This window comes from Phalacrocorax carbo, chromosome 3 (assembly GCF_963921805.1).
Source record: "Phalacrocorax carbo chromosome 3, bPhaCar2.1, whole genome shotgun sequence".
Taxonomy (NCBI): domain Eukaryota; kingdom Metazoa; phylum Chordata; class Aves; order Suliformes; family Phalacrocoracidae; genus Phalacrocorax; species Phalacrocorax carbo.
Window position 1 is genome coordinate 9,418,986 of NC_087515.1, and position 12,852 is coordinate 9,431,837.

At 37.5% G+C, this 12,852-nt stretch overlaps 1 protein-coding gene across 1 annotated transcript in view; it reads left to right on the plus strand.

The window, feature by feature from the left end:
- The window catches only part of WDR64 (WD repeat domain 64), a 77,501-nt gene that overhangs the window by 15,963 nt on the left and 48,686 nt on the right, over positions 1-12,852 (plus strand). Inside the window, exons 6-9 of the mRNA XM_064445464.1 lie at positions 5,367-5,474; positions 7,103-7,317; positions 7,868-8,002; positions 10,664-10,743. Of these exons, the coding sequence (XP_064301534.1) occupies positions 5,367-5,474; positions 7,103-7,317; positions 7,868-8,002; positions 10,664-10,743 (538 nt within the window). The remainder of the gene's footprint in view (positions 1-5,366; positions 5,475-7,102; positions 7,318-7,867; positions 8,003-10,663; positions 10,744-12,852) is intronic.

Below are 12,852 nucleotides of genomic sequence, written 5' to 3' on the forward strand. Positions count from 1 at the left end.
GAAAGGCTGTGAAACAGTAGTTCTAGGAATAAAATCCAATGGATTGCAGCCATCAGAACTTTCCCAGCATCATGATGGTATAAATGGAACATGAACTATGAGTGCAGATCATTTACTATTTTGTTCCAGGGATGTTATGGAGAACAGGTCACTTCAAGAAAACCTGATTTCATTTTTTGATGAGATTATGTGACTGAGTGAAAAGAATAGAGGCATAACTATAATACACTTAAAACTCTGTATAGTATTCAACTTGGTAGCATACAATTTTCTGTTTTAAAATATGTCCACTGAAAAAACCACTAGAGTGCATGTTAAATGGATTAAGAATCATCCAGCTGACAGGTCCCAAAAACAGTAGTCAGCATAGAATCAACATTGAATGATGTTGGGAACACTGGTAGTGAACAAGTCACTTCTCTTGAAGAAAGGAAATTAAATTACTTTTAAATATAGCATAGAAAAGCTTAAACAGACCCAGTGGGTGAGCCAAACAAGCTGAAACAGAAACTGTATTGGAAATGAGGGAGTGAAGATAGAACTCTTGAGTGACAGGATGGAACAAGGAAATAATTAAAAGTTTGATCTGGTGCAGCTGCCTGGTTTGTCTGTCAATTACTGCAGTGCTAAGAAGATAAATTTTTATAGCCTTTGCTCTAAAGCTGGAACTTTTTGCTTAGAGTCTCTGGCAGACTGTTTTCTCTCAGCCACTTCTCAGTGTATCAGATTAATCTATTTATTTGTGCACTTATTTCTTCAGGACTTTCATACTATTAGTTTCTGTGTAGTCTCAAGCCACACTAGGAGCCTGTTTTGGTCAAGGACTTTCATTTTGGATCTTAATGATAGAGGACTATGCTCTGCTGTTTACACAGCCTGTTTATTCCACAGGCTGGGGCCCTTGAACAAGAACTGGCCTGGAAGGCAGTGCTAGCTAGCTTGAACAATCTCTCTGTCTCTATTAGGCTCTAAACTCCTCTGTGGACGTTCTCTGGACCATGGTATGCAAGAAGCCAAACTTGGTTATTATAGTGGTGTCTCCAGGCCTTCATATCCACTGATCTTTGGTGTAATTTAAGTAATTTCACTGGAAATATTAAAGACAAATTTGGTGCAATTTTTCTTAAGATGAGACTCTTTCAGTTATATATATATCAAAACACTTTTATTGCTGCCAGTTCCAGGAAACTTCAACTTCTCTATGCTGGATCTTTCCCTTACTTCTAATAAACTGGTGCAATAAACACATTTTTTTTTCTACTTTTGCTGTTATATTATCAAATATGATTGTGCTTATAAATAATGTAAAAGAAAAGGATAAATCTGGAGTATGTTTTACTAATTCTTGCTTTCTGCTGGCATATATAAATTGCATGTCATGTGTTGAAACCTGATTTTTTTTGATACCTTTTAGACTGTCAGTAAGCAATTAGAAATATTTATCTTCTATTGAGAGGGGAATCTTACAAGAGCAATTTTGTCTTGGTTGGAATTTTTGGCCAACATTTTCCTCCTGTTGGAGTGTTCATTGCTTCTCTTCCTGCATCTTTCTCCTTTCACTCAGGTTCATTGCAGTTCAGATGCTGTGAGGAAAATTTGAATGTGTACGCCATATGGTTTTATTTGTATGTGTATCAGACATAAGTTGATGTATATAGATCTTCTAAAAAATTGTCATATGAACATGTGTTCTTATTTACCCTTCAAACCTGAAGTGGTTTTAATGCTTCTTAGGTTGTAATTTCTGTCAGTTTTTCTCCCCTTTTTACTGAAGTAGTATCTTCATGATAATCATGTCTCTAAGCCAGTGGATGCTACAATACAATGGCTAGGATGACTCACTGTAGAAGATCAAGGTCAATTTTACTTGACTGGTTTTTAAGTGTTTGCTTAACTGCAAGCAGACCTTTCCCTCGATGAATTAGAGCATCGAGCTGTTCCTATTTGTAGTAAAAACAGTCATAGCAGAAGGAACATGTTATTCCAACATCTGTTCCACTTTCACTGCTAATTCTTTAGGGGAGTAACAGTCCTCAACTCTTTGAGAGAATGATTTTCCCTGAGAACATGCTAAGCATTAAGGTGCCTTTACATAGCAATGCATGAGTGCGTGTTCCTCGTTTCGTTTGTCTAGGGACTAACTGCTGCCAAGTTCTTGTTTGACAGTCTGATTTTCTAGCCAGATACTATGACAAGAGAGGGAACCTGAAGCCCATGCTCATACCCTGTTTGGTGGCTCAGCATCATTAGCTACATGGAGAGAATACTGAGGGAGAAACTAACACTCAGAATTACCTAATAAACCTGGAACCAAAGTTATTCTGTAGATTGGTGGGAAGCAGAGAGTATTAAGGATCCAATGTAATTAAGAAACTAACAAAATTTTGTAAAGTTTAGTTGCTTAATTGTGGAAAGTTAAATGTTTCTCATTTTTCCTGGATGTGAAAGGTTGAATCTCATTTAGCTGTGTGTATGAAAATCTAAAATAAATTCATTGACTCCAGAGGCTATATCAGATTTTGAAAGGGGCAAAGGGTCCCTGTTTCTATTTCTATTTCTATTTCTGTTTCTATTACCAATGAGAAAGGATCTAGCTTTCTCTCTTCAGTTAGTCTATCCTGTGGAAAGGGCTCTGACCTCAGCTGAAAGAAAAACTTAAAAGTCTCGTTGTCAGGTGCCAGCACCCAGTAAATATCCAGTGCATTTTACCTGCAGGTGTACATTGGGAGAAGAAGAAAAAGACAAGACTTAACAGAATGTTGAAGAGGTAACCTATAGCTCCTTTAGAAGAAGGCTTCAGGAGAGTAGACTTTGGCAGTAGGCCTTTGGCAGAGAGGTTAAAGGAAACTATTTACTCTTTGAGACATTTAAAGAAACTTGGCTGGAAACTGTAGCTCACTGCTGGACATGTGAACATCATTGTTTTAATATTTTGCTTAATTTCTCTATTAGAATTAGTAAATTGTGCCCTGAAGGAAGAATGTCCCCTGCCAGCCCAAATGACAACAGCCATTTTCACTCTGTCCTATGTTCTCAGAGGATTTGAATTTGACCATCAGTATGGGAAAACAGAATAGTAGCCTTAAGCTAATATGCCTAAAAGGCATTTAAGTATGATGAAGTTTCCCTTGAGTTGCCAAGCTAATCTCTAGCCTTTCCCACTCATTCTTCCCTACCTGTTATCAGACATCTGACCTTCTTCTGTCTTCCAAGATTATCCTCACAGATTAACTGAGTTGTTTCTCCCAGCTAGGCGAGAAGTACTTGGTGTTCAACTGGGATAGGTCCCCTCTCAAGGCATATACTGACTGACTCGGAAAGACTCAGTTCCCAGGACAGCATATATGGGGGATAGAGCTTTTCATGGGAGGAGGGCATTTGATCTGTAAGTAAGGACTAGTCATGCCTTCTCCGATCACTGTCCTGTAATGTGATTTGTTTTGTTTAATTGTTTCAAAGTAATATCAGAGATTCTTGGTTGTATTTCTAGGCAAGTATATGAAATAAAGTTTTTAGTATCAATGTTTTAAGTTCTTTCATCAGGGTTTGTTTTATTCCCTAAAATTCAACTACGACCCAAAATAGAAAGCAAAGGCGCATCTACCCCTTAGACTTTCTCTGTAAGCAGTCAAGTGCAAAGAATCTCCTTACTTCTTGCTTTTGATCTTCCTTTTGCCTCTATACCATCTCACTACATGTGACAATGTGCAAAACCTTTGCAAGATGCAGCTGTTACATTAACTGCATCATCACAAACCAGCACTACAAAATAGTAGCTTAATTACAGATGTAAAACCAGCTCTTTCATACCAGTTAGTCGTTGCTATCTGACACTACTGTAAAGACTCCAAAAAGCCACAGATAATAAAGTCTTCTGTAAGAATTGCCAAGCAATCCAAAAGGCCCCTGCAGGGCTGACATTTTCCATGTGTTTACTGTAGAAAGCAGCACAAGAAATCCTTGTAAATGTATTATCACTTGCCCACAGGCCATTAGGAAGGAAAGAAGCTTTCTCCTGCAATAGAGTGTTGACATCTCTTTGTCAGGATTTTGGACCCTTTACGCTAACAGCAAAATCAATATTGTGTACAACAATGGAAATAAAAGTAGAAGCATCAGCAGCTGCCTTGAGTTCACCATGGGTTTAGTCTTGTGCTTTTTGCTTCCTAACTCACTTTGTGGCTGTAAACTGCATCTTTAGCAACATAGGGCCCTGTTTTAGCTGTTTATCAAGTACTTCCAGTGGAACTGGTTTTTAGAGGTTACAGGTAGGTATAGCTCACTTGAAGAACTGCCAAAAAAAGTGTTAAGTCTGTGTCAAATGTTTCTTTGTCACTTCAATCTGGAAAAGAAAGTAAGATGTTTCAGTGTTATTTTATAGATGTTCTGAATTATTTTAAAATAATAGATAACTGTGCCATTGCAGACATAATAAAAAACACCCTCGATTTCAATACATGAACCTTAATACAGAAGTAAGATAAATACAAAAATCTATATAATAAACTGTGAAATAAGATTGCTGAAATAAGATTTTTAAAACTTGCCAAAATGGAAATGAAATGGAATCTATTTCATTTCAATCCAGCTCTCATTTAGGAATGTCCATTACTTTCTGGGGGAAAAAATCAAACAGCTATTAATGTTTCAACAACAACAACAACAACAAAAAACAACAACCAAACAAACAAAAAAACCCAAACAATTTCTGGCCAGTATAGTAGAGAATTTGAGTCTCTAATCTTACACTTTGGAAGAGAAATTGTTTTACATTAAGACCTGTATAATTGCAGGTATTCTTGAAAGATGGCTTAATATGGACATATGTACCATAAATCTTTGTTAATAATTTCTCCACGTATCAGAAGAATTAAAATGGTTTAATACAAGTTACTTATTTTCATAAACATTCATTTCAGTAGGGTTTGTGCTATTACACCTGAAATTTGTACTGCTTTTTTACTTTCTCTTGTTTTGAACTAAACTGTATCCAAGAAAAAATTTAATCTGCTTTACCATGGTTGTTGTAGCTTAAATTTCCTCTGCTCAGAGTGCTTTTTTCAGAGTGACATCACAGTTCAGCTACCAGTATGGATGTATTGGGTCCCCTCAGGTGCAATATCTGTGCATCTAACATGAGTCACTGATAACAGAGGTTGAGTCTGGCACCTCTGTAACTTCATGTATGAGCCATTCCTGGAGTTAGAACTCTTAGTTCCGTTAGCTGGGAATGGATCTAGCAGCCACTAATGCAGAGTATATGGAATATGTGGAGATGGTTTAAAATAGGTACTTAAATAACAGAGAAGGTTATAAATTTTTTACAGAGAAAATCCTTCTTTAGCTACCCTTTTTATTTTCATCAGGATACTGCTTGGATCACTGGGTGTGATTTCCTACCTCAGCTGAAATGTGTTGTGGCTGTAACTGAAAGGAAAGTCATCGTCTGGGACTATAAATCAAAAGGGAGTCAGGTAGTATAAAGAAGAAGCCTGAAAAGTATTAGTCTTTGTTTTCAATGTACATTCACATTGCTTTTGTCTAACAGAATGAAGGCATTAACTTTTGTCTTTGTAGGAACTCAGTGCAACGGTGAGTTTATACTAAAGAAGGAATACCTTTTCCACACCAGATGGGATTATTAGACTGTCTTAAAAACTTGGGAGAAAGATGAAAATTTTTTGCTATGTTGCAAACAAACCCCCAAAGAATTTGTTTTCTGTGTATATCTAATACATATATGTGCACATGCATTGCTAATGTATGTGTGTGTGCATGTGAATATATCAAAATCTATTCAAAATCAAGGGACAGGTTTCCCAAGGAATTTAACATAGACTCCTTTGAGATAACTTCCTGGTTTAAAGAAAATATTTCTTCATATCCTGCATTTTGTTCAGGACCAAGAGCAAAAGCATCTTGATGTTGACAGTGTATGTCCAAACAGTTAAAAGTTTTCTTGAATTACTTACTACAAATTACAATTTTTGCAAGGATTTCTGACCCATACCTTAGATTTTTCCTCCTGTTTTCTGGGGCTTTTCTCAGCAATTCTGAATTGGCTGAGAAGGTTAGAGGAAGAGAAGTAAATACTTTAGGATAAGATCAAGCCTTAGGATATTTTTTTTTTATTGTGCTCAATATTAAAAGGCCTCTCCCCAAGCTCAGACAGGTCAATGGAAGTCTTTCTGTCAATCCATGTTGGACTCCTGGGAAGGAAGGCTCAAAAATGTATTCTCCAGTCATTATCCTCCAGCTTTCCACCAGTCATTACATCAGTGAGTGTTGAAACTGTCCTATGTCTGAATAGGAGCAGTTCTCTTTCGAGACCACAGGAATATATAGACAGTTCTATATCTGTGTTATGTCTCTTTAATGTTTCTGTGCTACACAGACAACATTGAAGCAGTTAATTCCTATGGCATGTGAACAGTTGCAAGTTCAGGTTGGCAAGGATGCTTTAATCAAATAACAGATGGAGTCAGGCAGTAGAACCAATAAACCGTATAATGCAGATGACCCAAAATCCCATTCCCAGGACTTCTCAGTCTAGCAAAATACCACAACAGCTTGCAGCTGTATTCATTCCCACTACCTCAATTCCTGAAATTTCAAACGCCTGCCCATATAGGTACAGTTGGTAGTCCCAGGCTGCATTAATAATTAGGACTCTGATATAATTTCTCTCTGTGTGTTACTGCAGCATTTTGTGGTTTGAATAATTCTTTAATTTGGCTATTTCCCATTTTCTTGTAGGCAGTGTCTTACTTTTGAACAGGAAACCATATACAGTCTTAGCAAATATACCATCCCGCTTAGCATGGTGAGATCTTCCCTAAAATTTGTAATTAGTATTTCCTCACTGAAATGGAAAAGGCTACCTATGAAATAAAGCCTCACTGAAATCCTTAAAGTTTGTATTTAACTTGACTTGGTGATGATCTTCCTTGAGTTTCTAATACCTGGAAGCAGCTATTGCAGGGGGTGCTTGAAAAAACAAACTCAAGAACTGAATGCTGATGTAAGTGGATAAGCATAATATGTTCAGTCAACTTAAGGGCTCATGTGCAATATCTAATAAACTATCTACCATATTTCACAGAATAATTGCTTTATCATCAAACCAATGGAAAATGCTCTGGTCTGTGTTTGCACGGTGACTATGTCAGATCACCTGGCTAAGGATAACATCCTAATGGGAGATGATAAGGGTTATGTTCACCTGCTTACTGTGACCAGTGATCACTTCGGATTGAAACAACGTAAAGGCAAAAAAGAATCACAACTTCAGGTCTTGGACTCCAAATCTTTCAACATGTAAGTAGCGTGTAAGTTGCTTATGATAAAATACTACCAGTTTGGCAAGTTGTTTTTTGTTTGTTGTGGTTTTTATTGTGGTTGTTTGTTAGTTTGTTTTTAATTTGGGTTTTCTCTTGCCTAAATGGGGGATTAACTTTTGTGTACAAATTAACCCCATCTAACAAAGAAATTTTTTCAAACTGCAGTGAGTATGATTTGCTTGTCATGTGAAGGAAATGCCATCATTTTCAGCAGGAGATCTTACAAGACATCTTGCAGAGTAAAATTCCAGGGAAGAATTCACAATTGCTGTTATCCACTTTGACATAGGCACAGCTTTATTGTGCCCAATTAGGTAGAAGCAGAATTGCTACTAGAGAAGTGCATGATTCAACCCCAACTTTAGCTCTGCTTGCTTTTGAGCTGGAAGAGTGGTTCTGTATCTCCCCTGGATATTAAATCCTAGCATTGGTTGTGTATAATCTCACCAAAAAAATCCCTATCCACCTATGGGCTTGTTACAATAGATGTTAGTATATCCTAATACCATCTCAATTTATATCCCTAGTGTTAAACGCAAGCTACATGATGACTGGGTTGTGAAAGTTAAGTATATTTCTGACCTAAATTGTTTTGGATCCTGCTCTTCAGACAGCATTCATTCATTTGTTTTGGATGACATAAAGCGACTAGAGGACAACTTGTAAGTATATGACATCTCCTGAAAAAATGGATTTTTTGCTTTTTAACTCTGCATGAGATCAGTGCCTTGCAAGAAGCCATCCTGTTGTATTGAAGCCTTCTGTTTTATAAGCATTGTTAATACAAACAAAAATACAACTACTTGAATACCTGAACATTTTTTTTTGTTAGCTTTTGATGTAGGAGAGGACTGTTCATATATGTTCATTATTCACAACCCTTAAATAAGTTATGTTGGCAGTGTTGTCTGCTCCAATTTCTCCTCAGCAGGCAAACTTTACTTAGAAAACTGATTGCTTTGTTACATGTATATCATGTATCCATTCATTTAAAATTTATATCCACACAGAAATGCATTCAATTAAGTTTCATTTACAGTTTCAGTTAAACAAGCTTAGACCAAGAAAGCAATTTATTCTGAGAGCTGTGAAATGGATTTGCTATGCAGCAGGAAAGGGGTTGTGGCCTCCTTATTTGTGCCATATCGTTCATAGTGCCCATCAGTGCTATAGCTGATTCCAAGCCTTACTAGTCTGTGATTTTAGAGAGTTTATAGCCCAACTGAAAAATAAATAGTACAATCGCTATTGTAAATTATAAATTATAAATGTTAGATCAGCTTCACAATTCCTCTGTGAGGTACATCTAGAGATTAATAGATTTTTAAGACTAGTAGCAACAATCTGATAATCCTTTTTATCCTTGTATAACACAGGCCATAAATATTCATATAGTAATTCTTGCATCAATCCAATAACTTCAGGCTTATGAATATTACATGTCTGTTGTGGATGGGGAAAGTTAAATAGAAAATAAGTACAGCGTGTCCAAAGTCACATACAGTGTCAGGAGAAAAGCTGAGAAATCCTATTTGATTTTGCTGGGAGTTTTGGAAAAATATAATTAATTTGAGGAAAAAGCAAAAAAAGGCTGCAGAGCCAACAGTATAGTCAAAGAGTATATGCTACCACCGTGCACGGTTTGTTATACAGAACATTGACTGCAAATATCTCGGTAGGTCTTTTTATTTAACACTGACTATAATAGTGTTTCCAGTTCCAATAAATACATTTCTCTAAGCAGCTTCATGCAGCAGCTAAATAAAATTATATTTAGACAACTGAAAAATTACACAGCTGTTAAAATGAAATTAATAGCCCTAAAAATAGCTATGGATCAAGTCACTTTGAGAGGCCCATTCCATAAGTAATTGTGGTTGAAATATACTATTCACTGGTGTTAGCAAAATAAATTTTGCCAATTAACTTTGCAGTAAGCAATTGTTATTGTTCTTGAAGAGGGATGCAATGTATCTTGTCTCCTATGTGACTGTTAAGTTTCTTTGTGGATAATGGCTGATGGGCAGTTATAATCTTTTCTTATAAAATATCTTAAAAAAGGGAGGCGTGGATGGGATCACCAGGCACTTCTGTTGCAAGGCCGTGACTTGGGAAGCACTTCATACTGCTGAAACCTCTTATTTGCACTGATGATAGAAGAGTATCAAGACTGTTCATTAAAGAGCCAATAGACAGTTATATAGAAGTATTAAATCTAAAAAATAAAGGAAAAAGATGAGAAATCCTGAGGAAATCTGACAATCACAATTTATATAAATTACTTGCTATTTTATACCACCAAGAGAATTAAGACTCCTCTGTTAGAGCTCTGTAAAGAAAGCTTTGCTCCCTCTAAGTAATAAGGAGTGAACAGCATTTTGTTTACACCTGCCTAGAAAGAGCAAGCTCTTTCATTAATCCTCAATGTTTCTGGAGTCTTTCGTCAATATTACTGTCATCCCCAGTTATGTTTTTCCATATCTTTAGTTACTTTCTAGCCTAGAATAAATTAACTACCTACTTGTCTGGATTTCAAAGAAAAAAATTTAAATGTGTAGTCATTTAATTCTGTATAGCTTAATTGCACTGACAGTTATTGTTCCTGGGAGAGATGGGTGTTAGCCATACTATTGCTGACTCCAAAAATGAAGCAAATATCCACTCGTTAGTAGCAATGTGTGAAACATGGAGAGATAAGTTGCTCAATGGATGGGTTCAGAAAAGACACTGTGTCAATCTCAGTCTGTGTTGGTTTTTTGAGTTCCTGTACTTCTGCAGTGAATGCAACAGAATAATTCAGTTGAGTTTCAGAAACTTGCAGTCTCTTCATATTAGTACATAACACAAAATGGATAAAATAGAGACTATGCATTATACATTATATGTAATCAGCAGAAAAGTAACTGCACTTACTTTATGCAGAATAGAGGCCGCAATAGACCTCCATGTCTGAAACAGGGCAAAAGCAGTTAGTTTGATACTTTTCCTAGTGATGAACTGCTTTAAGCACACAGGCATGTGTGAAGGCTTACTCTGGCAACAGCTACCATTTTAGGATTCTGTCTGGAGTATGACTGGTAAAGGATTCAGGTGTTCAAATCAGAGATTTACTACTTTAACGGAAAATGTACTCTGTTCCCATTTCATTGATGCTAGTATCTATGCCACTGTTATAAATCAATTTGCTTTTAACAGAGATTGTATACATTATGCAAACAGCTATTCTACACACTGCAGAAAAGGGGCAGTTTACTTTTTTAGTACTGTAGTCTACTTTTTCCTAATATTTCTTACCTGATTAGCTGTTTTATTAATGATTACAGACCTGTAAAGGAATTTTCTGTCCCTAGAGGGGTCAATGCCTTCACATACTGTGGAAAAGCAAAAGTCATTGTCACTGGGGGTGAGTACTGGATTTTTTTCCAAGAGATTGTTCTGTTGTGAATTTTTTTTCCAGTTAAATAAAATCCAATAAAACTGATATAGTGTCTTAAGAATTTAAATAATGGCTTATGTCTTAAATTATGGGAAACAGAGGTCTTTCTTTTAATTGCTGGGAGCCTTATTCTAAAAAGATACAGTTCCTGACAGGAATCTGTCAAGGGCTCATTCTGGGTTTGATTCAAGTTTCATGTTATTTATATAATAAAACAGGAGAAACAGCACCTTTCCAAGTCATGGTGGTGACTGTCTTCTCCAGGTTACACACAGATGATCCTAGAGGTCTTTTCCAACCTTAATGATTCTATGATTCTATGATTACTCCTTGCAGTATCTGTTGATACCTTAGCAGCTCTGCTGAGAAGGACCTGGGAGTGCTGGTGGACAGCAAGGTGACCCTGAGCCAGCAATGTGCCCTTGTGGCCAAGAAGGCCAACGGTATCCTGGGATGCATTAAAAGGAGTGTGGCCAACAGATCAGAGAGGTTATCCTGCCCCTCTCCTCTGCCCTAGTGAGACCACATTTGGAGTGCTGTGTCCAGTTTTGGGCCCCCAGTTTAAGAAGGACAGGGAACTCCTTGAGCAAGTCCATCAGAGAGCTACGGAGATGATCAGGGGACTGGAGCACCTCCCTTATGAGGAAAAGCTGAGAGACTTGGGTTTGTTCAGCCTGGAGAAGAGAAGACTGAGGCAGATTTCATCGATACCTATAAATACCTAAAGGGTGGGTGTCAGGACGATGGGACTAGGCTCTTTTCAGTGGTGCCCAATGACAGGACCAGGGGCGATGGGCACAAGTTGGAACACAGGAAGTTCCACCCGAATATGAGAAAAATCTTCTTTCCTGTGCGGGTGCCAGAGCAGTGGCACAGGCTGCCCAGGGAGGCTGTGGAGTCCCTTCCCTGGAGACATTCAAACCCCACCTAGATGCGTTCCTGTGCCCCCTGCTCTGGGTGTGCCTGCTCAAGCAGGGGGGTTGGCCAAGATGATCTCAGAGGTCCCTTCCAACTCCTGCCATTCTGTGATACTGTGATTCTCTGATCATCAGGGCTCCCATCCTTTCCTATTACTTTTTGGCCATCCTTTCCTGTCTTAAGCAATCACATTGACCCATCTTAATACTTTCCATTGCTCTTCTCTCTGATCACATTTCCCCAGAGCTTTACTGTTAGTTGTTTCTCCCAAAGCAGACTGCAGAAACAGCACTCTTACATCCATTTCTTCCCCCTTATCCAATAATTTTTGTTTGCATGTTCTGTCTGACAGGGTGGTGCCCTAGAGTGACATCAGTGCTGCCTATCTCCAAGTCTTCAGTGTGAGACTCTTGCTTAAAACTTTATTAAAAATTGTTCAGAATGTATCACATACCAATTCTTATGGCTATATTTAACAACAAGAAAAAAATGGCCAAGGCTCTGCTGTCCAGCCTTGATAATACGCAAGACAGAAAAATTAATTTGGAAAACAAAAGACCTAGGCATGGGAAACAGTGCAATTCAAGTTGAATTGTAGCAGTTTACCAAAGGGAAAACTGTGACAAATATCAAAATAAATATCAGACAGTTCTATTGATTTTCTAGACACAAGATTTAAGGGGAAAGTAATAGGGCTATAGGAAAGTTATTAGTGAAAATTCTGAAGTTCAGCCTTTGGGAGACCTTATTTACATTGATTACCTTGTTGCAAAAAGTAGTCCGGAAAAATTTACTGACGACATAAAGTAGGGCAGCCCTACATAACAGAACGTTGTTAGTATTTCCTACAGGTAGAACTGGAGGATTTTACTGTAGTAATAAAAACAGGGTGAAGTGTCTGAATAGGACAGAAGGTCAATTACACAGGAACTAATGAAAGTTTCTGTTACACACTCCAAAGTTTTGCAGAAGCAGCAAAAAATCTGGATAAACTTCCTAAGAAAATAAGAATAGCTACATTGGGGTCTGCCTAGCCCAATTTCCCCTCACTGAGTGTGACCAGAAATAAACACCTATGGCAGAGTATAGGAATAAGGCAATCATGCAGCAATACTTGCCCTAGGTACCAGTGTTAGTTGAAATATCTGTTCTGCAGGT